This window comes from Chelonoidis abingdonii, chromosome 10 (assembly GCF_003597395.2).
Source record: "Chelonoidis abingdonii isolate Lonesome George chromosome 10, CheloAbing_2.0, whole genome shotgun sequence".
In the NCBI taxonomy this organism is placed as follows: Eukaryota; Metazoa; Chordata; order Testudines; family Testudinidae; genus Chelonoidis; species Chelonoidis abingdonii.
In genome coordinates, this window is record NC_133778.1 from 74,997,094 (window position 1) to 75,022,892 (window position 25,799).

The window sequence follows — 25,799 nt, forward strand, 5'->3', positions numbered from 1 at the left end:
CACTGCGTGGACATCTTCAGAGAACTATCCACGATGATGCTAAGATCTTTTTCCTGACTCGTTATAGCTAAATTAGCCCCCATCATATTGTATGTATAGTTGGGGTTATTTTTTCCAGTGTGCATTACTTTACATTTATCCAAATTAAATTTCATTTGCCATTTTGTTGCCCAATCACTTGACGCGGGCATTTAAGTCTCAGGCCAAAGTGTCTCAGTTTTAACACTTTCCTCACTCACGCATTCGGTTCCTTGATATTTTGGAAAGCTTATGAAGAATTCTCGATCCTGGCCAGTGGTCTCCGGGAAAGGGCATGGAAGGGGTCAGCAATTCAATAACAAGAAGCTTCTCACTCAGCAGGATGAGGAATTACAGCAACATCTAGCATGGCAGTAAGTCAAATGCACTGGCCCCGGAGGCAGCAGTCAGAGTGTCAGGCTGGCCTCCCCTTTCATTGTTTTTCACACTGATGAAAAGCTGTAGACTGACATCTCTGGAGACTGAAGACCCCTCCGCTGCCTTTGAGCAGGAGCAACTCCTGCAGTGGCAGTGGAAGCCTCCCCTCGTGCATGCATCTTTACAAACCAGTGAGCCTCAGCCACAATCTTGAGGGACCAGAGCTAGCACTGAGAGGGCAAGTTCCACCTCTCTGCTCCATTTCCCTTGGACTTCTTGGCTGAGAGTGCCCATGAGACTCCTAATTAGCACCTGTTGTGCTCTGCCTTAGAAGATTAACTTCAGTCGCTACTTCATTTGGTGACCTACAGATTCCTCGTCCCATTGTCAATCCCTTGATCTATGCCAGACTTCCTTAACATTAGTATTTATTTAGTATCCTAGTAATAATAGTTGATAATATCAACTCTTATGTAGTACCAAGAGGCCCCAGTTGAGGATCAGGACCCCATAGTGCTAGGTGTCATCAAGAGTTTATAATCTCGGTTTATGACACAATGTTGTTGTTGGATAAAATGGAAGGACGCAAGGGAAAGACAACGTAATAGGGAAATGAACAAGTTTTGCATGGTAAGCAGGAGTCGGAGCTCACTGCTGCCTAGCTGTGGTCACTCTGCCCCATGTGCGCACACAGACCTTCAAGCATGAAGGACAAAGAAGAGGCTCTTTTGAGTCCATAGGTGCCTGTGGTTACAAAAGCACAGAGGAGAAATAAATGACCATGTTTTAGGTTTCTCCACCAGGAGGATCTGTGGCTTGTTGTTATGGCTATGCAATCGGTAGTATCAGTGCAAGTAACGTTACTCTGCAGGAGAGGAGGGAGAAGGGGACAAGCATGTGTTCAAATCTTTCAGGAAGCCTCTGAGAATTGTGCTGCATCTCACCCCCATGGGAAGGCTCGTTTGAAAAGTGCAGCTCTCAGACACTGTTGGGAGATGTCATGTAATAATATATGGAGATACACCTATCTCATAGAACTGGAATGGATCCTGAAAGGTCATCGAGTCCAGCCTTCTGCCTTCGCTAGCAGGACCAAGTACTGATTTTTGTCCCTAAGTGGCATCCTGAAGGATTGAACTTTCAGCCCTGGGTTTAGCAAGCCAATGCTCAAATCACCAAGCTAGTCCTCCCACCAGACATGGGCCAGCCAGCCTGAGCTGCTTCTCGTGATTTCATGCTTGTTGCCTTGAATCCTCTCCAATGGCTGTGTCTTGGTGGGCATCTGGGTGAAAGCCAGAACTCCTGCACTTTTATTTCAAGTTTTGTTGAACCAATTTGCCACTTTCCTAACTTGACTCTGAACCATGAATGCCCCATTTCTACAAATGCAATAAATCTGTGCTCATCCCCCAGCGTCCTCTATTTAAAATGCTAAAGGATGAAGTGCAAATGCAGTCAGATGTGGTCACTGGGTCCTGCTGTGGCCTGGGTATCTCCTTGGTCATTCAGAGGCAGGGTTGTGTGAAGTGATCATAGCAAGTAGGCCCCCTGGTCTCCATTTTGGTCATGAGGAACTGTAATCTTGGGCACATTACAAGCCTTGTCTGCAAAATGTATGTGACGCCTACCTGATAGGAGTATTGGGAGACTCCATTCATTGATGTTTGTAAAGAGCCTTGAGGCCCACAATGAGAGATTGCTATAGAAGGTATGCTTGGTCCTGCCTCAGTACAGGTTGTTGGACTGGTTGCCCCTACCAGCCCTACATTTCTAGGATTCTATAAGTGCACACAACGTTGGTCCATATTCTCCTCTGACTCATACCAGTGTAAATCAGGAATAATGCTATTTATGTCCAAGAGTGGTGTAACTTGTTTTGTAACCTTAGGTAACACTCTGTGCCTTCATCTCACCATTTGCACAGTGAGGACTGTAATATTCCTGCATATCATAAAATGCTTTGTGATGAGCATTGTGGGAAAGGCGCAGTGTAAGTGCTAATTATTGTTTACTTATGGTCTACTTTCCTCCACTCAGGGCCATGGAGAGGAGGAGTACAGGTGTGCATATATGCAAATACTGTCATCTCTCTCTTTCTAGTGGGAAATGAAGGCTGAGGCAAATTCCAGCAACTGCTTATTAAACATTATAAAATGGCTAGAAAAATAAATATGCAGAGACTGAGAACTTGGCTGTGTCGTTGATTAGCTTTGGGATTTCCAACTTGGCGATTGGCTGACAGTGTCAGCTAATGGGACTAGAAATACTAGCTGTAAGCCTAAGGCAGAACGGGTTGGCTGCTGTGGCTGGCACCGGGCGCAGAGAATAGATGCTGGATCATGGACACATAAAGATGTTGCTGCTGAATTGCTGCCATGGATGCTAGAAAAATGTGCGATTAAGATTAAAATCCACAAACCTGGCTGGTTGAAGCAGGTCTGGAAATGCTGCAGAATTCCAGCCTTTCACCATATGGCACAGATGCTCTGTTCGGTCTTAGGAAGCCCCTGTCGGCTCATGCAGGAGGCCAGATGCTCAGAATAGAAAAATGAACCCCGCAAGGCTGCCTGCAGCTCAGACTCACATCAGGCACTCTCTGTGTCTCCCATGTGATGCACTGGGACCCAGAGATCTAAAGCTTATTTGGGGAATATATTCAGGGGGAAAAACCTGCCTCCATGGATGTGGAGGGGAGAACATGGAGGGAGGGAAGACCCGGGGATCGCTGCATGATTCCTCTTTTCCTGTTCTTCCACTCCAGCAGAAAGGCTGCACAAGTCTCCTGGAGATGACCCATTGGAGTAGCCTATGGTGAATACTTCTTTGGCCTCTACAGGAGGAGGGTGGGAATGAGACTTTGATTCCTTTGCCTTGTCACTTCTCATAGGTGCCCAGAGAATTGGCTGCTCTAGTCACGCTCTGGGCAGAAATTGTGCCCCATAACCAATCATGATACAATAATCATACTTTTATCAACGACCTGAGGCCTCTGCAAATGCCTTCCCCTACCCCACCATTCTGTCTCATTTGAGATCCAAGGGGATGCTTGAGTTGGCTGCTGGCAGAGTATTCTCCATCAGGGCCCCTCCTTTGGAATTATCTCCTTCCTGCCATGGCCCAGGTGGGAAGTAACTCACACCAGAGGACGTTCTGAAGCCTGTCCATGTGAGCAGGCATTTGGAGAGGACTAGGGCTGGTGAGGGGGGTAGGCAAGTCTAATGGTTGGGGATTTTGAACCCCTTCAGTTCGGTGAGTAGGTGAGACAAGGCAGGGTTGGGGAAGGGGGAGAAATGCTGCTGCTTTTGATCATTTATGTTTTGTAACACTTATGTTCTTGAGTTTTTAAATGTACATTAAAGGCTCACTGAGGCGGAGTTCTGTAAAGATCAAGACTGGAATGAATGAATGAATGAATGAATGGATACGCCATTGTAATCCGATTACTGCTCTTCCTAATGCTGCGTCCTTCATGATGCTTCTTTGACATGGGTTGTCCTCTGCATTTTAAATACGATTGGCACCTCCCCTTACTAAGTCAAGCATTGATAGTGCCTGTCAAGGGCCCCACAGTGATCTCCAGTTCTCTAAACAAACAAAAAAATGGATGCAGGTCAGAGCCACCTTGGCAGAAGGTGGAGTGTCTTGCAGGATATCCCAGGAGTTCCAGTTCCCTGAGCCTAGTGAACAGGAATGCAAACTCGGCTCTGCGTGTCTCACTATCTGCTCTATGGTCCATGACATTTTGAACAAGCTCATCACCGTGGTATCATCGCCTCAGTATCCCGCCCTGCCTGGTAGTCAGATGGAAGCTCACACTAAGCATTGTCGTTCTTATTAAATCAAGATTCAGCTGCTTATTCCGAGTCTCCTAATAAATACAAATGGAGAGAACAGTGTGTGGTATAAACAGCCCTCAGCATGAAGGGATTGACGTTAACATCTTAACCCATTAGAGATGACCGTATAGAGCTGATTTATGGGTCTGCTTCCCTCTGCTACTGAGAAGTTATGCAGTATTAATAAGTGCAAATCAATTGTGTACTTATTTTCCCTACCCCTTTCACATGCTGTTTATTCTCTCTCTATATGAAAAGCCTCCAAAGCATCTTCTAAAGAAGTCTGCTTAATGTGATATTTTCCTTGCTGAATGGAGCTGACCTTTCAAATTCAGCTTTTTTTCTCATCATCTTCCTGGATCTGCTAAACACGTTTTGCTCTTTAAAAAAAAAAAAAAAAAAAAAGTTCCTGACTGTTCTTTCCCCTTTCTCCCCCCACCCTTTTGATATTGAACTTGTATTGCTTGTATGTGTCAAACAGCAGAAAAAGGACATTGGGGAAATTAGATGCTATTACAGGTAAAAGAGGTTGGGATAAATCCACTGAAAACACAACCCTCTATATGCACTTGCCAGCTCTTCTCTTGAAGATTTAATTTATGGCCTACAGCAGATTCCAAACATCATATGATTTATTTTTTTTAAGCTGGCCACAAAACCAAGATAATATTCTAGCTAATTATGCCCAATATGTTTCAGCTTTATTTCCTTTATTGTGAATTAATTCCTGGCTGGGACTGAAGAAGCAAAATTTTGATATTGCATTTGCCCCCAAATAAATAACCTGCAGTATGTTGTGGATGGAATCTGAGAAGGAATCCTATTTCATATCCATTCTAAATTTAGGTAGTGTTCCCATTTTCAGCGTTTAATATCTTTTTCCCCGAGGCCTCAGTTGCTCACTTCCATTTCATGTACTAGATTATTTTCTTTCTGGGAAAAAAAAATCCTTTTATAGTTTTCTTATTTTTCATTGCTTGTTTGGCAATTAATTGGGCTCTCATTAGAAATACACTCCTATAATTGAATGCATTCTGGGCCAGCCATAAACACATAGAGACATAGCCAGGAATATTTATTCTGCTTCCACACACTCTTGATTAGTGCTAAACCTGTATGTGACCATTGTAACCTACTCTTATTTCTGTTATGAATTGAACCAGAATACTAGAATTGAACACCTTCTAGGATCTGCCCCTAGAATAGGCCTGCACAACTCGTAAAGCAGCAAGGGTCATATTACTCCAAAGAAAACAGCTGAGGGCCGAACCCCTCCCCCTTCCCCAGAGCCACCAAGTCCCCCTGAAATACTCACCCCCACCCCAGCACCGCCCGCCTCGTGGAAACAAACCCTCCTTCCCCAGTGCTGCCCCACCCAAACAGTGGTATTGAACTTTGCTAATATGTTATAGCTGGCCCCTAAGGTAGTATAATTAAGGTAAAAGAAAAATGTCGTTCTGCTAGAAGTAGAATAAGATCTTCCCCCAATATTGTAATTAATTGCCCTGGTGAATGAATGAGATGTGACTGAGGAAGGCGTGGAAGGCAGCACCTCGAGACAGCTGCAACCCTTGGAGAGGGGATGGGAGCCAGACCAGATCAGCAGAACAGGTCAGCCATTGACTACTCGCTTTCCTCCTCAGCGTCCCACCCCCTCGCCTCGCCGCCTCAGCCCCTGCCACTGCCCGCCCTCTCGCCTCCTCAGCCCCCCACCCCTCCCGGCTCGCCTCCTCAGCCCCCGCTGCTGCCCGCTCACTCGCCTCCTCAGCCCCTGCCCGCCCTCTCGCCTTCTCAGCCCCCCACTCCTCCCGGCTCGCCTCCTCAGCCCCCCACCCTACGACTCGCCTCCTCAGCCCCTGCCACTGCCCACTCTCTCGCCTCCTCAGCCCCCCACCCCTCGGCTCGCCTCCTCAGCCCCTGCCACTGCCACTGCCTGCCCTCTCGCCTCCTCAGCCCCTGCCACTGCCACTGCCACTGCCTGCCCTCTCGCCTCCTCAGCCCCTGCCACTGCCACTGCCTGCCCTCTCGCCTCCTCAGCCCCTGCCACTGCCACTGCCTGCCCTCTCGCCTCCTCAGCCTCCCACCCCCCCGGCTCGCCTCCTCAGCCCCTGCCCCTGCCCACTCTCTCGCCTCTTCAGCCTCCCACCCCCCCCAGCTCGCCTCCTCAGCCCCTGCCACTGCCACTGCCTGCCCTCTCGCCTCCTCAGCCCCTCGCTCCCCAGCTCGCCTCCTCAGCCCCCACCACTGCCTTCCCACTCGCCTTCTCAGCCCCCCTGCCCTCCACCAGCTCACGTGTCGCCCCGCCACTGCCCTCCCACTCGCCTTCTCAGCCCCCCACCAACCAGCTCGCGTACTCAGCCCCTGTCACTGCCTGCGTGCCTCCTCAGCACCCCCTCCCTCACCCGCCGCTTACCTACTCACCCCCTCTGGGCCACCGGGCTGCGTGTTGTGCAGGCCTGCCCTAGAATCTGCCCCATTCTTTGAGGCAGTACAGTCTAGTAGATAGGAATTCAGGGTGCTATTCCCCACTCTGCTGGGTGACCACTGAGTTCCTCTCCCACCCTGTGTCTTTGTTGCCTGTTTAGACTATAAACGCCTCAGGGCTGGGGCCTTCTGTTTGTATGGCACCTAGCACCTTGCTTACATTTCATTCTGAATGTTTTGTATGAAATATTTTACTTAACATTTTTGGATGTTTGGATATTTTTAAACCTGCTTTCTTTTTTTGGTTACATGCCCTCCCTTTCTCCATATTTCTGTTTTTCTGCTGAAAAGGGGAGGCAGCGGGAATGGCAAAGGAGAGCGAGGAAAAAATCCCAACCTTGTTTTCAGGGTTGAGGAGTTTGGTGGGATAGAAGGATCCAGGGGAAATATGCAAAAATTTTGAAAAGGAGATTGTTTTCCCATAACATTTTCTTCTTTTTTTTAAAGCCAGTATTCAGTGAAAGAAAAAACCGACCCTCTTCTAATAAATGAGAACAATTTAGACGTGATGTGAATGAGAACTATTTGAGATACCTCCCTTTTGGGTGTAGCTCTCCTAGACCAGACTGATTGCCCTTATATGGCAGCAGGACTGGAGGGGAAGAAAATTAGCAACTCATTTACAGTTCCTGAGCCTGGAAATTAGAGCCCAGCTTTTGTTTGGGACTGGGCCATTCAGAAGGACACCCCTAAAACTGCTCCATATCTACTGCAATATTGAAAACCCGCATGCTTAATGCAGCTAATGACGTAGCTTCTCACAGGATGACTGACAAGGAAGCATAGCAAATCCCAGGAGTGACATTGTCAGCTGTTTCACTGTTAAAATGCCCCTTCTGTGATGATTATCCATCAAGAATGTTTATTTGTGAAGAGCAGGGCCATTGTGAAATTAGGCTATCATGGGGGAACAAGCACACAATGGGCCAACCCTGTGAGTGGGCTAGGGGAGAAGTTGCCTAGTCATGGCCCCAGAGTATCAATGGACAAAGGGCAATGTTTGGTGTCTTATGGCTTTTGCCAGGGTCCTGCACCTACCCCTTGGACACTGTCTAGGAGGGGAGATGAAAACAAAAATGTATTTTAAAAATTCTATTTAAAATTAGGTCAGCCTATGTTCAGGCCTAAACTTACTATCATCCATTAAAATAATTGAAATGAATTAAAAATATATTCAAACAGTACGTTTGCTACCAAAGTTTTAAAGAAAGTCAAGCCACTGACCCAGGGGAAGTCACTGGTTGACCACCTGGAATCAGGTTCTAAACTGACTTTTGACAGCAGTATCCTGTTCTGCAGGTACAGAGAGAATATTTGCTTCATTTGAGTTCATTTGGCCAGTTTGGTTCAATGACTGGATCTTTCAAAGTTGAGACATCAATTGGGAGTTGAAAACGCAGGAAAGCTTATTTTTCCTCATTTCAGGCAATGACGAAAAGCAGGATGTGGCAGGATAAAATCTATTAGGTCTAGAATCCGGAAGGACATGGTGAACAGAAACAATCAGTTCAGTTCACTAACTACATATAATACTTCATTTGTTAATCAGTTAGTTTTTGATGCAAAACGTGTTTTGATAAACTTAATCTTTTTGTTTCCAGCACACTTTAGGTAGTTTTATTTAACTAATAGAAACAATTTAAAAATGCTGTTTTTGTGCATTTTTAATTGAACTCCAATTTCCATCCAAATGCAGCATAACACAAATCTCAAGTAAAAAGTAAATCACCATCTACTAAATTAGAAATGCATCACACATCATTTCCCAGCATAAAAAAGTAAAAAGAATCTGAATATATTTGATACACTGGATTTATAGACCTTTATTTAAGCAATTATATAGCTTCTCCGCCTGATTAGCAAAAAGAAGTGCCAAAATATGCCGATCAATGAGAATCAATCTTTCTATAGGAAAATAACTAAAAAAGTACCAGTGAAAAACAAAATTAAAATCAATTATTTAAATCAACATTTCCGCCTTGCTGATTAAAATCTTTTTGATTAAAATCAATTCGCCCTGCTGTCTAGTGCTGATATCTGGAACTGGAAGGAACACTTGCTAAATATTTTGCCTGCCTTTGCTTTATGCCGGCATCACAGACTCCAAGAACAATGAAAAAGGACAATGTATATTGCAGTGTCCAATAGAAGAGCAGAAGAAAGTCAGGTAGCAGGACAGTGCCATCCTATTCTGTTCAGGCTCTTATGGCATACTCAACACTGTAGCATCTGAACTCCATTTCGGTGTTCTGAAGTAGCCTTTTTCTTTATCAGAAAAACTGCCTGTGGGTGTTTTTAGTCTAAAGAAAAAATGTTTTAAGAACATAAAAATAGCCATAATGGTCAGACCAATTTTCCATCTAGCCCAGCATACTGTCTTCTGACAGTGGCCAATGCCAGGTGCTTCAGAGGGAATGAACAGAACAGGACAATTACTGAGTGATCCATCCCCTCTTAGCCAGTCCCTGTGTCTGGCAGTTGGAGGTTTAGGGACACCTCCAGTATGGGGTAGCATTCCTGATCATCTTGTCTAATAGCCTTCAATGGGCCTATCTTCCATGAGCTTATTTAATTCATTTTCTAATTTATTTAATTAATTAATTCAGTTGCATTTTTGTTCTTCACAACATCCCCTGGCAACAAATTCCACAGGCTGACTGTGCGTTGTGTGAAGAAGTACTCCCTGATGTTTGTTTTAAATCTGTTGCCTCTTAATTTCATTGGGTGACCTCTAGTTCTTATGTTATCTGAAGAGGTAAATAACACTTCCTTATTCACTTTCTCCACACCAGTTATGATTTTATAGACCTCTATTATATCCCCATCCACCCTCCCTTATTCTTCTCTTTTCTAGGCTGAAGAGACCCAATTTTTTTTAATCTTGCCTGGTATGGAAGCTGTTCCAGCCCCCCACGCCCAATCATTCTTGTTGCTCTTCTCTGCACCTTTTCCAATTCTTTTTAATATGGGGCAACCAGAACTCCATACACTATTCAAGATTGTGCCAACTTCCAGTCTCATTACCCCAATATAATTCCAGGGTAACTGAGATCAAGCAAGCAAACACATGAAATATGCTTAACAATTAGGATTACAAGTAATTTTAGGAGTAGTGCGAGCAGAGTGATCTCTTCAGCAACATTTGTGATTCTGAGACAGCTGCTCTGTTTGGTTCTTTCCATAAAACTTGTGAAGCCAGTGCTGTTCACCGATTGGCTTCGGTGTAGAGAGTGGGTCTCCTGATAGCAGGCAGTGTTTCTGCTTCTGCTACCACTGCTTAGTTTGAACACTTGCAGCCTAAGAGGCAACTCTGCAAGACTTTTCAACCAGGTGTTTTGTAGTAGTGGGGTGACTTGACCACCTCTTGGGGTCTGAGTCTTCAGCTCTGAGCTTCTAAGGGAATATAGGAGGGTGCAGAGTGGTGTTCCCTTTACTGGAATTGCTTGGATATCCATCGTTCACGTTAACAAGCACTCTCCTGGTACATTGGTCGGCCCTATACAGATGCATGTCATTGTAATGTCCTGTTCTTTCTATTTATTTACTAAGTCCTTGCAGATGGATTCCCTGAGTTTGCCTTGCAAAATATTGAATTCCAACTAGATAATGTTTTATGTATCTCTTATTTACAACTCTCTCCATGTTACACAAACCCGACTTACGCAAATCCCACACTTAGCAAAGTTCCATAAGCTAGAAAGTTGTTTTGTTTTTTTTTTTTACTTAATGGTCGGGTATACATTCCTGACTTATGCAAAATTCGAGTTACACAAGGCGTTCCGGAACGGAACACTTGAGTAAGTTGGGAAGCATCTGTATTTACATACATTTAATTCTTAAACTCTGGGTGCATGTAGTGTTATCAATGCAACTTTTAACAACAACAATTAAACTTTAAAAACATACCTGCAATATAATGGGCTCTGTTCCTTCCCCTGCAGAACAGCTCCATTCCACCATCCTGCCCCCACCACCATGAAAGACCTGAGAAACCATATGAATCTTAGAGTGTGTCCTGTGGGTCACCAAATCTAGGCTTTCTCTGTGTAGGTATGTCTTATCACCATGGTATCTGAGCTTGGACTGATGAGGATAGAGATTAGAGCTGGTTGAAATATGGACACAGTAATGTAATAAGAAAATTCAGTATTTCAAACCTTTTACAATTTCACAGGAATCAAAATGAAACTTTTTTTTCAAAAATTTTCATGGAATATTTCTGGAAAAAAATTGACATTTCATATTGTTGGTTTTCCTTTTTCTTTCTCTTTCTTTCTGTCTTTCTTTCTTGTGTCACTGAGTGTAATGGAAAGAATTGAAGGCCAAGATAGCCTGTTTTCATTTTTCATTTTGGTACTCCATATCTTTTCAAAACATCCTCCAGTTTGAGAAAAGAAAGCATTGGCAAAAAGGAAAGACTATCTGGCACTCCAGATCTTCCAAAGTTGAGCACATTCTGAAAAGTTAGAGGGGCAAAAATAAAGCTGGAAAAAGAAATGAAAAAGTGTGTGTGTGAGAGGGGGAGGATTAAAAAACAAACCCAAGCTAAGGTATCATTTATTGTATTGCAGTCAACACCAATATGTAGGGGGTGGGCGGGGAGGAAGGGAGGGTAGAATGAAGGAAGAGAAAAAAAGAGGCGATACAATTAACCTGAAAATTCAAAAGTTCAATGTTTGGAAAAAAATTAAATTTCAAGAAAAATAACAGAAAAAATCAAAAACACAAAAGTCTATTCTCAAAGTTTTAAGTTTAGGGAAAAAAAGGCCATATTTCATGGGGAGAGGGGAAAGTTATGACCAGCTGTAATAGAGAGTTCCAGTGTTAAGCACCACTTTTGCCAATTAAGCACTCGTTTTGAAATCCTTAAATCACCTGACGCTTTACTTTCCAAGTCCTTGATTGTTCTGATTAACTTGTGTAATCTGCAACTTGCTCTGTCCAATGAGACCTCTAAAAAAAGGAGATCTTTCTGTACCTCATCGACAGTAAAACTCTCTTGGTGCTTTTTTTTTTTGAAGGGTTGGACTTATCCACAGAATCTTTACCTGAAAGTTTCCCATCTCTGGACTGTTGAGCTCACTAGCCAGCAGGCTCCCTCCCTCCATTTTAGAACCTGAAGGTGTATGAATACTATACACTCAATTATATCTTTTAGTCCGTGAAAAGCTCAGGGATGGGAGCCAGGGGACCTATGTTGTGTTCCTGGTCGGCCACAGACGACTTTGTGTCTTGGGCCAGTCACTTTCTTCTCTTCAGCAGAGTAGTATTACTGACTTACCTAAGAGGGGGGGGTTCTGAGTTTTTTGAGTCATTAATATTTAGAAAGTGGTCTAAGATCATTGGATGGAAAGTTCTGTTGGCACAATTCTCAGCTTGTGTCCGTTGGCCCTGCTCCATTCACTTCAACAGAACTGCATCCATGTATGGCAGCTGAGGATGTACCTCAGAATATACAATAATTGTTTTATTTGTGTGTGCATGCTAATATTGTTACGTATTTTTTTAAAATTATATCTATACTCACTCTCTCATGTTACCTAGAAAGGTTGTGGCATCCCCGTCACTGGAAGTTTTAAGAAGAGATAGACAAACACCTGTCAGGGATGGTCTAGATATACCTAATGTTACCTCAGTGCAGGGAGATGGAGTAGATGACCTCTTGAGGTCCCTACATTTCTATGAGTCTTTGTGTATATATAGAGAGAGAACAAGCATAGATTTAATTTTAAAAATACCTTGATTTGGATGCTTTCATATTCGTTTCTACACGATTCTTGCCTTCGGATTTTCTATTGCATTTATGGGATTAATTTAGGCACTTATTTAAGTGCCTCAAAGTAGAGAGAATCTGTGGAACTTTAGTACTGAACTGGTCCTTTTTTTCTATTTTCCTCCTCCAACTGGATGGGGGGCAGTGACTGGTGCATGTGTGATGACTTGTACTGACTGTGGGATATCATCCAGAGCCCATGAAGAGCTCAGTGAAAGCACCAGATTCATTTAATGCCAAATGCAAGATCAAACACATGGATCTTCTTCAGTCTTTCCATTCAAGTCACTTTATTATCATTATTCTTTGATCATTCCCATCAAAGGGGTCAAATTCTGCCCTCCCATGTGTGTGCAGATCTCTCTTTGAAGTCACAGGGAACCCCACATGTGCATTTTAGAGCAAAGTGTTTTACCCATAGATTGCTATTCCTCTTTTCAGGCTATGCCTTCAGTGACTGTATATTCCAGCTTGGTTTTACTTTAAATTCGGAGGCTTCTTCCAAAGAAGGAAATTACGCCTGATTGGCTAAACATTGTCAAAATCAACTGCCATGTGATGCCATGGTCCTGTGATTATGGTGCAGGTCTGGGAACCAGCCCTGGAGTCCTGTCTTTGCCACAGACTCCTCGTGAAATCATGGGCAAGTTTCTTAGTTTCTTGTCATCTGTAAAAATGACAATAACCTTTCCTTTGTCTATTTGGATTGCAAATTCTTGGGGGCAGGGACTGTCTGTTACTATGTTTATGGACAGGGCCTAGCATAATGGGGCTGTGATCTCAGCTGAAACCTCTAGACGCTACCGCAATACAGATAAAAAGTAGCCACTCCTGTAGTACAAAAAGATAATGTAATTGGACCCAGGAATCTGGGACAATTGCAGAATTAGACAGCCAATAATTTATCCGTCCCTTGATTAATTTTCACCATGGCTATTTCCTAATGTTGGCTTCGATGGCAATTAGGATAAATTAAACTTCTAATGAACACATAACTGCTGGACTCGAATAGGATTATGGTAATTCTTAGCATAGAGTTGTACAGAAATTGGTTTCAGAAGCTTTTAGAAGAGTTCGTTATCTGACCAAAAATGAGAGCGATGCAGCTGGTGCTAATTAAAGCAAATAGACTAAAGAATGCAAACAGTCTAATTTTGAATTTATTAACAACATTAAAGCCTATACAGACAATGCAACTTGCATTTTGAGCATTATTGGGGGAAGAAAAATGTCTTTGGAAAGTTGAAGGTCAGTTTTCATTTCCATTTGTCTTCTAAAGCGTTTAAAGGAAAGCTGTTCTGTTAGAATATATGTGGCTAAGCATCAGACATGGACCTTTGGGAAACCTCAAATGACTAGTAATTAACTTTATTTCATGGGGTTAATTAATAAGAGGTAACTTAAATGGGCAGAAAATGTGTTCATCGGTTAATGATACAATTCTGTAAGTGATGATAATGATGCTAACACAGTACTGTGCTTAGCACTTCACATCTTTTAAGTGCTGCACAAGCAGTAAGTTTTCTTTCCAACACCTCTTTGAAGTAGGTATTACTATCCCCGTCTTACAGGTGGCATAACTGAGATGTACAAGCCTCCATGGAAGCAGGGGATACAAGGAGCATTTTGGTGCAGGGGCTAAGAAGGGGAAGACATGTGTCGCCAGGAGGAAGGAAGCATGGCTAAGGTGGACAAATCTGCACCCTTGCAAGCCCAATGTGATCCACTGAAGTGGGAGTGAAACTTAAGGTAGCCTAATGGCTGCTCTAGCTTGTATTAGTGTCCCATGGCACTAGAGGACATAAGAGCCGAGACAAATTCTGCCCCATGAAGCTGGCCAGAGATTTGAAATGTCTTATCCATTAGACGACCCTGCCTTTCTAGGATGAAGTAGGGAGGGTGCAGGATATATTTTTCAATTGAACTGTTGTTGATTTAAGAAATTTGCAGAAAAAGACGTTAAAGAAGGGGAATAGACATTCAAGAGCCCTGTGTTCTGTTCCTGGAAATGCTGGTGACCTTGAAAAAGTCACTGCATCTGTCCATGCTTAAGCTTTCCTGTCTGTAAATAAGGATAGGAATACTTGCTTCTCATGGGTGCTGGGAGGGTTAATTAGCATTTGTCCAGTGCCTTGGGATCTTTCTGCTAAATGGAGTTGTACAAATGCCAAGTAATGTTGATGGGCTTTATCAGCCACTACACAGCGTACATCTGTGAAGGGGACAGGACAGCAAGGGGCTGGATTTATGGCATTTATGTAAAATTTTCAACAGCGCCTGAGTCCATGGAGAAGGTCAGTGGGACTAACTCAGGCACTCTGAAAGTGCTTCCTCTTTATTCTTCCTTTGGGGCATCCAGGATTCCTGTCTCCCATAAGAGGCAGGAGTCTGCCTGCTATCGCCAGTGGAACCTTGAGATTTGTATGGATCTCTGTTGCGGTCTTTTGCCTCTTCTCTGACTCCTAGTTCTCCACTTCCCCTCTAGCCCCTTGGCAGGGCAACTTCTGCAGGAATCCCACTGTCAATAAACACTGGTTGCTACCCCTGAATATGCTTTCAGGGGTGAGGCATTCTGACTTAGAGAGGTGCAGCAGGTAAATTAATGGCAATAGTGTCCTTCACAGAGGTTAGGAGAATTGTGTCACAGAAAGCAGCTGTCCTTACTGTTCCATCCTTTCCCTGCTCCCTGCAACAGCATGGACCCTGTTCTTTGGAGTCATCTTGCAGAGAGGCTTCTGTGCAGGATAGCAACACTGCCGACTTCCACAGCCTGTCATACCTGACCTCTAAGATTTTCATCACTGCTAGCGCATGCAGCAGGGAAGTACATCTCATTATTATCAAAAATTACTATGGGTTGCTTTTCATTTGGCCATCAGAAACTTTCCATAGGGCATATTGTCTCAGACAGGAGACTCTCTGGATCAGATTCTCCCCTGCATCCAAACACAGGGCCGGATGTGTCAGAGAGAGGGTTGCAGCTCCTGGACCTTGCAGGCTGCTCTTTGCTAGCTCTAGCCTTGCCATGAGTTGGAGCAGTCATGGGATTACTCTAAACTACTAGGAAAGGGATTGGTAATATCATGATGCCATGACATAAATCCTTGGTATGTCCACAGTTTAGATGCTGCGTGCAATTCTCATCATCCCATCTCAAAAAAAGATGTATTAGAATTGGAAAAGGTACAGAGAAGGGCAACAAAAATGATTAGAGGTATAGAACAACTTCCATGCAAGGAGAGATTAAAAAGACTGGGAATGTTCAGCTTAGACTTGCCTGCTCATTCTTCCCTTTCGTGTTTCACTCTAGTGCAACTCAAAATTCACATTGCACTCTTCATTGTAAGGTGACACCCTTGTGTGCCAACATGGTGGTGGTTTTGCAGAAACCATGTGTTGGACCGAGAACACAGGTTTTTTTCCTGTTCCCTAAAAAATGCAGTTCAGGCTCTTGGTGTTTGGATCAGCATGAGAATCAGGATCTAGATAGGCTTTGAACTCAAGTAGAGTTGATGTAAACGTACAAAGTGGAGCAATTGTAGAGACTACTGCTGCATGTGTTCTGCAAGTGTAATGCTGACAGACCCCAGTCGTTGGTGGGCGGGATCAAACCTGGGGCCTCTGGAGTTTAGTGCATGAGCGTCTACCGTGTGAGCTAAAAGCTCACTGTCTGTTAGCTAAGCCTTTAGAGCAGAATCATATTATCTCTCTCTCTGCGTGGTCTCAGTGCCACTAGATGGGACAGAATACCACACTCAGATGGTGTGTGGGTTACAGAAGGGTTTTGCATCTGGTACTTTTATGCTTAGTGACACCCTTGTCCAGGTATGAATATAAACAGTGAGTTGTTTGTCAGAGCCCTAGAGGAAGCAAGCTGTGCTCAGTTAAATAACATGGTGGGATTGTTAGTAAATGATGACACAAACCACAGAACAAACACAGACATGTGCCATCCCCACAGAGCAGCTGAGCATGCTCCCTCCTGCCCAGGGCTACAGCTGGTGTAAATCAATGTAGCTCCACTGACTTCACTGCTGATTTACACCAGCTGAGGATCTGTGCCGTGGAAAGGAGCAAAGGCTGGGCGATTACAGCACGGGAACAGATAATGCAGTTGTAGTGCATGTGAAGTGGATGGATTGTCTTTCTTTCCCATCTACATCATGGGGTATGTCTTCGCTACCGGCTGGATCAGCAAGCAGCAATTGATCCAGCAGGGATCGATTTATTGCATCTAGTCCCCGCGACCCCCAAGTGCTCTCTCGTTGACTCCTGTACTCCCAGCTCGGCAAGAGGCGCAGGCAGAGTCGACAGGGGAGCAGCAGCAGTCGACTCACCATGGTGAAGACACCATGATATGTCGATCTAAATACATCAACTTCAGCTACATAATTCACATAGCTGAAGTTATGTAATTTAGATTGATCTCCCCCCTCCAGTGTAGACCAGAGCTAAGTGAATTATTCTGTATAAACAGGTTACTGACTTAAAAAAGAAACATACAACATCAAGGAGATTATCCAATATACGGTAGGAAATAAAGACATCACGGCAAGCTCTGCTTTCAGTTACGTTGGTGTAATTCCATCGAAGTCAACAAAGAGACTGGTTTTACACCAGTGTAACGGAGATCAGAATGTCTTACTTCACGTTAGATTAGATTTGCCTCTCACAGTTTCTGCTTCTATTCAATTCCCTTGCTGCATACTGTTATACCTCTTTCTTCTTTTAATAATCACTTGGCAATAATGCTTTGGAGGAACACCAACTAAAATGAAGAGATGAGCAGAAATTACACAATTCATAAACACATTTTTTTCCTTTACTTTGAGGCTTATGTATTGTTTGTGCTTCCACAGTTGAAGTGCAGCTTAATTTGTATAGCTGCAAACCACATTAGACCAAAGGAGAAAGGCGGGAGCTGGGGGAGGAAAGCCGCCTCTTTTGAAAAAAAAAGGTCTTCTATCGCTTTTTTTCACCTGGTATTTGTTCTCCTTATCTGAGATCAGAATGAAAGTGGCATTTTGGTTTCTTAGGGACTGAAAACAAGCTGAGCATTTTGTTATCAGTAAGGGCTTCTCTTTGAATGTATTATCTGTGGTACAGGGTATTGGTTTTGAATGTTGTTGTTTCAAGTGGATCACAGATCAGAGGAAGAAATAAGTATTTCAGCCATTGTGTGAAGTGATGCAGTGCCAGAACTCAGGGTGTGTGTGTGTGTGTGTGTGTGTGGTCTCAGGGGGATGGGACACTTTCTTGCCTGTACTATCAATGCTGAAATGCTTAAAATTAATTGGCTTTTTTAATATCTCCAATTAGATGTTTGCCCAACTACTGTGAACATGGAGGAAAATGCTCCCAGTCCTGGACCACCTTTTACTGTGATTGTAGCGAAATGGGTTACATGGGAGCAACCTGCCATAACTGTAAGTAAACCAGTTAAGCACACTTGGATAAGGCTGGCCTGATAGAAGTTGTGGTGCTAAAGCACAGAGGGAGTGCTTCGAGAAGTCATCTGTTATTACAGGAAGCAATAGACTGTGCTCAGACAGGATTGCGAAGGGTCAGCAGTTAGACTAGAAACAGCAAAGGAATCCATTACACAAACACACAAGTCTCTTGACACACTGGAAGAAGAATTTCTGGAGATAAATCAAAAGTCAAAGAACTCTCTTCCGTTCTTCTTTATCGTATTTTCTCATCTCCTTCTTTTCAGCCACCACCAAAGAATTGGGTTTCTTTTTGTAACTTGCTGTTTCTGTATTTTTCACATTTTACTGGTTCATCAAGATCTCTTGCTATAGAAAAAATGTTCTTTTGTGTGTATTTTTGAGGGACTGGTCATACCGCTGCTATGTAGCACGCTCATAATAGTGATGGGAACAGGTAGTGTGGTGAAAAGGGGGTGAACTATGATGTCAGGTGTTCGGTACTTGTACCAATGGTAACATGGCTGTGGGCTGCAGAGGATATGTTCTGTTAAATAATTTTTTTTATTGTATATGGTTTTGTAATATCGTGTGTGGGGAGGCAACTTTAACTGTTTCACAACAAAGTTTTTACATATTAATATAACTGTATGAATTATATCTAGTCAAAATTTATCACATTACAATGTTCTGATGACATTTCAGAATTTAAAATACTGCAGCAGGATAGCTACATAGCTGGTCAATTTTCTTTGTACTTTTATTACGTTTCAAATTTTGGAGTAAAAAAGGGAAACATTTAAAGAAAATATTCCTAATTTGTTTCTCTGGTTTTTGCCCAGGTCTAATGTCCATTCATTATAGGCATACCAGTAGGCATATGTGTGTACATGTGCGCACACGCATGCACATATATACATCTGTATCGTTGGAAAAAAACTTAGTTCTCACTTATTGGTTGGGTGCAGCAGAGTCGGATACTTTTTGTTCTCTTTACAATTGTTTAGCGAGAGAGAGAGTGCCCTAGGACACAGAGTTGCCCCAGTCCCAGGCAGGTCTCTTCACTGGTAAACAATTACAGCAAGCATTTATACTTTTTGTTACATACAATAATAAGCAACAGCTGCATTTTGTTTCTACATAGACCATCTTGATATCTTATTTTTCTCACTTCTATTTAGACGCCAGTCTACGTTCCTCATTATAGGCACAAGGTCGCAACAACTTCTCACACAGTTCTTTCCCACTCACCTCTCACAATCCTCGCTTCTACAGATCTCATGTTAGTAGGGTCATACTTCATTTGCATTTTTATTATCCACCACTCTGCCATGAAAATTTTGATTGTTTTGGTTAACTTTCCTTTTAAGTTTTGAGTATAGAAGTAATTAATTCTATTTCACTGTATTGTGTAAAAAGAGGGCAAAAGAACTGTACTAAATATTCCCTGGGTGAAGGGTCACTCTAACCAAAACCCAGTGTGCAGGGATGTAGTCTTGGAGCAAGAGAGCAGAGTAAAAGCCTTTCTTACTTTGTGGTGAGAGGTCTGATTCCAAGAACCAATGGCTTTGTATTATGAGTTTTTGTGTAAATGCCAAACTAACCCATATCCAACATGATCAGTTTCTTGTGAAAAAAAGGTGTGTCACGCAGGAGTGGTGGCAAGAGATCAATTTTTATGATTTGGCCTCAGTCACATAACATGGTCAAGGGTTACAAAAGGTTACAGCTCTGTCAAATGCACAATGATCCTTATTCCAGTAGGTTCTGTTACCTCCTTAGACTTTTTCATCTTCCATTTGTGTATTTCTGTGGTTTTAAGGCTCAGAGCTATACTGTAGCTTTCAGAAAGTCCATCTTTTCTTGTCTATATTAGCCTTTCAGCAGAGCACTGAACATTGGTATAAAAGATGATGAGAAATGTCTGAAGTGGCTAAATTCTCCAAGTTCTGGAGCTGTCGATATGTCCAAATGCTTTGGGAGAAAATAATTAACAGAATTTAATTCAAGTCTTGATATTTGCTTTGGTACATGATGAATCTTGCACATGCCTTTCTATGCATCTTGCACATGCCTCAGTGGTCTTTCTAGCTGCCGGAGGATGACCCCTATAAGACTGGAAATGTCCTAGAGCTCTCAGTGCAATGCTAGCATAAGTGAGCCCCTGTGCCCCGAAAGGAGATTTTTAATAATTATGCCACTCAGGGTTGCTGGCCCCCATATACCACCAAGTACAACCCATATACCACCTGCCCACCCCACTCCCAGAAACAGGGGGCTTCTGCTCTTGGGGCTGCCCTGGGCTTTGACCTTGCCAAGCAGAACATTGTGCCAGCCAAATCCACCCCGCTCCTGCTGAGTGGTGACCCCTGCAGCAGGTAACTGAACAAAGGTGACTGGACGTGCCATCCCCCAGTTCCCCTGTCCTGCTTGCTGCTTCTGAGATGTCCTGTCCCAGTGACTCCCAAACACTCCAGAGCCAGATTTGCCTCTGGGCAGGTGCTGCCACCATGCAGCTCCCCCTGGGACAGCCACCAGGTGTTGAGGGATCCAGTGGGATCATGACTGGCAAAACCCAGGACTTTTAGTGTCCTAGGACAGCTTTCCTAGGGACCAAACTAGGACAACTCTCAGTTACTGCACACACCACTTCTGATCTGAGATTCATAAAGTGTTTCTATACAATGAAACACTCAGCTTCCATGGAGCTATACTGTTTAAAACCAGCTGAGGGCCTGGCCCATTGTCCCATAAAACCTCTGGTAATGTAGAGAAGTACTATACCCATTTTACAGATTAGTCAAATGAGGTTTAGAGAGGGTCACTAATTTGCTTCTAGCAGTAAGTCAGGTAGACTAGCATCAAGGAGTCCTGAATGGCTAGTTTCCTGCACTAACCACTACATAGTGTTGTGACTATCCAAGCACTCCCAGGATAGATGCTTCCCAAAGTATTTGGACATCTGTATTGGAGGTTTATGACTCAGGCCATGCATGTGTTCAATAGTCGTATCAAGCCTACTCTTTCTGGCATAAGCTTCCCTCATAGCATCTTTCCCGTGTGTGAATATGAATTGTCTTCCTATCTGCTGACCCTGTTGTAGATATTTTATCTGTACTCCCCTTCAGCACAGATATCTGCAGAATGTGCATTTAGGGCTTTTTCTTTTGTGTCTTCAAAAAAACAAGCGAACAATAATTCAGTTCTTTGTTTTCCTTATCTTTCTTTCTCTCTTCAGTAGCACAATGGATTTTCTGCGTTTGGAATTTGTTCCTTGTGTTCCAAGCTGGAGCAAGTAGGGGACAGACTCTACACTTTTTCAGGTCTGCCTATGTCAGTCCTGAATGCCTTTGAAATGAATGTGTTCCCTTCCCCCCAGTTCACCTCCACATCCCTCCCTCTGTCTCGATCTCTGAGCAGCTACATTTCAGGGCTCCCAAGAGCAAGACACATGTTTTGCTTTATCATGACAATCCTATATCCTGCTTGAGTGGTTCTCAGGTTGTCTTTCCATTCTCCTCTTCCAGCTCCTCCTTTGTCTTCACCCTCCACCATTGCTCCTGTCAGGAGCAGGTTAGGCATTCCTGGTTCTTTCATCCTGTCCGTCAAGGAGACCCGCATGCGATCCTGGGTCTAGTGCGGCTTGCAGTAGCTTTGCAGCCAAGAGACTGGCACACAGCCCTGACCCAAACCTCAGTGGGGTAGGGACCGAACAGAATTGGTTGAAGTGACCTCCCTTTGCCAGAGGATTGGTTTGAATTCTAGGGAAATTGTGTGATCCCTGAGAACAGTGATCAGATAATAAGTATGAAAAATAAGGACACAGGAAGGGGTGGGGCAGAGGTGCTTATATAAGAAAAAGCCCCAAATATCGGGACTGTCCCTATAAAATTGGGACATTTAGTCACTCTATCCCTCCGAGTAATAAAAAGATCCCTTGTGATTGGCTAGTAAGATGACATTGTGGTTAGCTTAATTTTCAGCTCTCTGTGGAAATAACACATTCCTTATCAGATCAATAAATATGTATTTTTAAAAGGGACAATAAGCCATCTGTCATCCAGGCATATCGCTGCAGGTCTATATTAGTCCATCAGCAGCAGAGCTGTCAAAGCCAGTTTTCAGGAGTGCAGATATCAGTTTTTGGCATTTAACATGACAGTTGTTACCCTCACCCATATAGCACAATCATTCCCATAATTTACTGCCTGCGTTAATCCTTCTGCTGTTAAATCAAGGAGAGAAGGAACCTCCCCAATGCATATTGCTTCATTTGTTGTTGCTTACAAAGGATGTTTGATCAAACACCCATCATTCTGAGCCTATGAGAGCAAATCTTGTGATAAAATTGTGTGATGTGCCACATCTGCCATTAACTAAAGACTTGTTTAATCCACCACAAGGTCATCTGCCCTCACAGCACCCATTGTGGATAGTTTACCGGGTGAGGGATTTATGGTAGAGGACACATGGGGAGCTTCATAGTCTCCAGAGAAAGTGACAATTAATTATCTTTTCTCAGAGCACGCTCAGCATCATGCTGGGTTTGATTTACCACAAAGGCAATAGAACCTTCTCATTTGTTTTTGTATCATACACGGAACTTGTGCTGCGGCTATCGCACCGCTATCTCAGTGTGGGCAGCCACAAACCATGACATACATTGTTGAGGACTGCAAAATGATTCAGCTTCCCAGAGGTCTTCATGCCTTGAACATTGTTGATCAGAACACTGTTGTTTGGCTTGACCGGATTGCATACACCAAGTAAATATAGAGCAAATCTTTTGGGCCTGATGTATATAAGAACTGGGTAAAATAATGATCCTAAATCTTCATCCTGGGATCTCAAAGCACTTTAGTAAGCGTACTTAACAGCACCCTTTTGTGGTAGGGCTGAATATTCAGGATAACTGACTTCCCCAAGGCCACTGCTGGACTTTATGGCAGACCTGGAAACAGAACCCAGGATTTTGATGCCCAGTTGACTGTTCCAATCATCAGACCCAACTTCCATCTTGTGATACAATTTATAAAGTCCTTTACTCAAAGGATCAGAAACAACAGAGACCATTAAATGAGCCAGAAAGGATATCACCACACCAAACTCAACTACCATTTTGCATACATGCACATTTGCCATGTGTCAATTACCATCTCATCCAGCCACTGTTTGGTAATACCTGTGCATTCCATTAAAAGCAAGGTTTAATGTTCTCTAGATTTCCTTAATCCTTTTATCTGCTACAACACAATAAGTGATTCTGAGTTGCTTCTGCCAGATTTTAGTAAAATCACTCATGCAGTCAGAGAACAGCACTATCATGTGATATGTAGAATCACAGAATATCAGGGTTGGAAGGGACCTCAGGAGGCCATCTAGTCCAACCCCCTGCTCAAAGCAGGACCAATCCCCAGCTAAATCATTCCAACCAGGGCTTTGTCAAGCCTGACCTTAAAAACTTCTAAGGAAGGGGATTCCTTCACCTCCCTAGGTAACCTATTCCAGTACTTCATCACTCTCTGAGTGAAAGTTTTTCCTAATATCCAACCCAAACCTCCCCCACTGCAACTTGAGACCATTACTCCTTGTTCTGTCATCAGGTACCACTGAGAACAGTCTAGATCCATCCTCTTTTGAGCTCCCTTTAAGGTAGTTGAAAGCAGCTATCAAATCCCCCCTCATTCTTCTCTTCTGCAGACTAAACAATCCCAGTTCCCTCTGTCTCTACTCATAAATCATGTGCTCCAGCCCCCTAATCATTTTTGTTGCCCTCCTCTGGATTCTTTCCAGTTTTTCTACGTCCTTCTTGTAGTGTGAGGCCCAAAACTGGATACAGTACTCCAGATAAGGCCTCACCAATGTTGAATAGAGGGGAATGATCATGTCCCTCGATCTGCTGGCAATGCCCCTACTTAAACAGCCCAAAATGCCATTAGCCTTCTTGTCAAGAAGGGCACACTGCTGACTCATATCCAGCTGCTAGTCCACTGTAACCCCTAGATCCTTTTCTGCAGAACTGCTGCCTAGCCACTCGGTCCCTAGTCTGTAGCAATGCATGGGATTCTTCCGTCCTAAATGCAGGACTCTGCAGTTGTCCTTGTTGAACCTCATCAGATTTCTTTTGACTCAATCCTCTAATTTGTCTAGGCCCCTCTGTATCCTATCCCTACTCTCCAGCTTATCTATTACTCCTCCCAGTTTAGCGTCATCTACAAACTTGCTCAGGGTGCAGTCCATGCCATCCTCCAGATCATTAATGAAGATATTGAACAAAACCGTCCCCAGGACCAGCCCTTGGGGCACTCTGCTTGAAACCGTCTGCCAACAAACATGGAGCCATTGATCACTACCCGTTGAGCCTGACAATCTAGCCAGCTTTCTATCCACCTTATAGTCCATTCATCGAGCCCATGCTTCTTTAACTTGATGGCAAGAGTACTGTAGGAGACTGTATCAAAAGCTTTGCTAAAGGCAAGGAATAACATGTCCACTGCTTTCCCCTCATCCACAGCCACACTTATCTTGTCATAGAAGGTAATTAGGTTAGTCAGGCATGACTTGGCCTTGGTGAATCCATGTTGACTGTTCCTGATCACTTTCCTGTCCTCTAAGTGCTTCAGAATTGATTCCTTGAGGACATATTTGACCAATCCGAAGTAATCTACACAGCTCTTATTTTCAATATAAACTACTGAATATTTGTAATGAACTGTTTGTGATCAGTTCCCAAAGTAATTAGAAATACATTGGGAAATAATGCTTGGAAAACTGATTTTTTTAAGTGAATGAATTTGTTGAATGATTTGTTGTCAGCTCTAAAAAGGTGGTGTATCTCATAAGGCAAACTTTGAGTGCTGATCAGGAACCAGTGCTTGTGGTTCATATTGGTATCAATGATTTAAGGAAACTTTTTAGCTAGGTTTACTAGAAAAATGGCCAAAGTCGAGTCTCTACTGTAGCTTTCTCTGCACTTAGTTCAGTTCAACATGCAGGGTTAGCTAAGCAAGGGAAACATCAGTGTCTTCACATGTGGATGAGAAGAGAGTGCAAAGAAGAGGATTTTAAGCATACTAATCACAGGGGGAATACTTGGGAAAGGAAGAACCTGTAAAGAAGCGGTGGACTTCCCTTTAAACAAAATGGAACTAGACTGCTGGCACAGAAAATGAACGTGGTTGGGGAATTATTTCAACTAGGAGTTTGGAGAAAAGCTGACAGGTGCTTAGGCTAGACAAAGCCAGCTGCTAGGGATGTCAATAATGAAAGGGCATCTCTGTGTTCAGCAAAAGATAATACAGAATTTGCACTTGAACTGAGGGAGGGGGCAAGATGAGGTTGGAAGTAAATGTCAGTAAACTGGCAAATTGAGGCTATCCCTATGCTGCAGTTGGAGGTATGATTGCCACTCATGTAGGTATCTATACTCCGTTAGCTTTAATCTAGCTAGCGCAGCTTAAAACATAGGGAAACACATGGTGGTATAAGCTTCAGAGGCAGATGTCCAAGTTTACACGGAGTCCTGAGTAAGGGCTCACATTGCAGGCTGGAAGTGGAAGCTGGACACATTCAGACTGGAAATAAGACGTACGCTTTTTAACAGGGAGGATAATTTAATTATTGGAACACTTTCCCAAGGGTTGTGGTGGATTCTCCATCACTGACCAATTTTAAATCAAGATTGGATATTTTTCTGAAAGATCTGCTTTAGGTAAAATTTGGGTTAGTTTCATGACCTGTGTTAAACAGGAGGTCAGACTACAGTATCACAAAGGTGCCTTCTGGCCTTGAACTCTTTATGAATATGTGTATTTCACAGAGAATTAGGAAGGGGCTGGGGAATGCACCATTTTGACCTGTCAATGATGTGCGCATTAAGAA

At 43.4% G+C, this 25,799-nt stretch overlaps 1 protein-coding gene across 1 annotated transcript in view; it reads left to right on the forward strand.

The window, feature by feature from the left end:
* CNTNAP5 (contactin associated protein family member 5) overlaps positions 1 to 25,799 on the forward strand; it is a 451,740-nt gene that overhangs the window by 271,049 nt on the left and 154,892 nt on the right. The window contains exon 11 of the mRNA XM_075070316.1: positions 17,809 to 17,915. Within this exon, the coding sequence (XP_074926417.1) occupies positions 17,809 to 17,915 (107 nt within the window). The remainder of the gene's footprint in view (positions 1 to 17,808; positions 17,916 to 25,799) is intronic.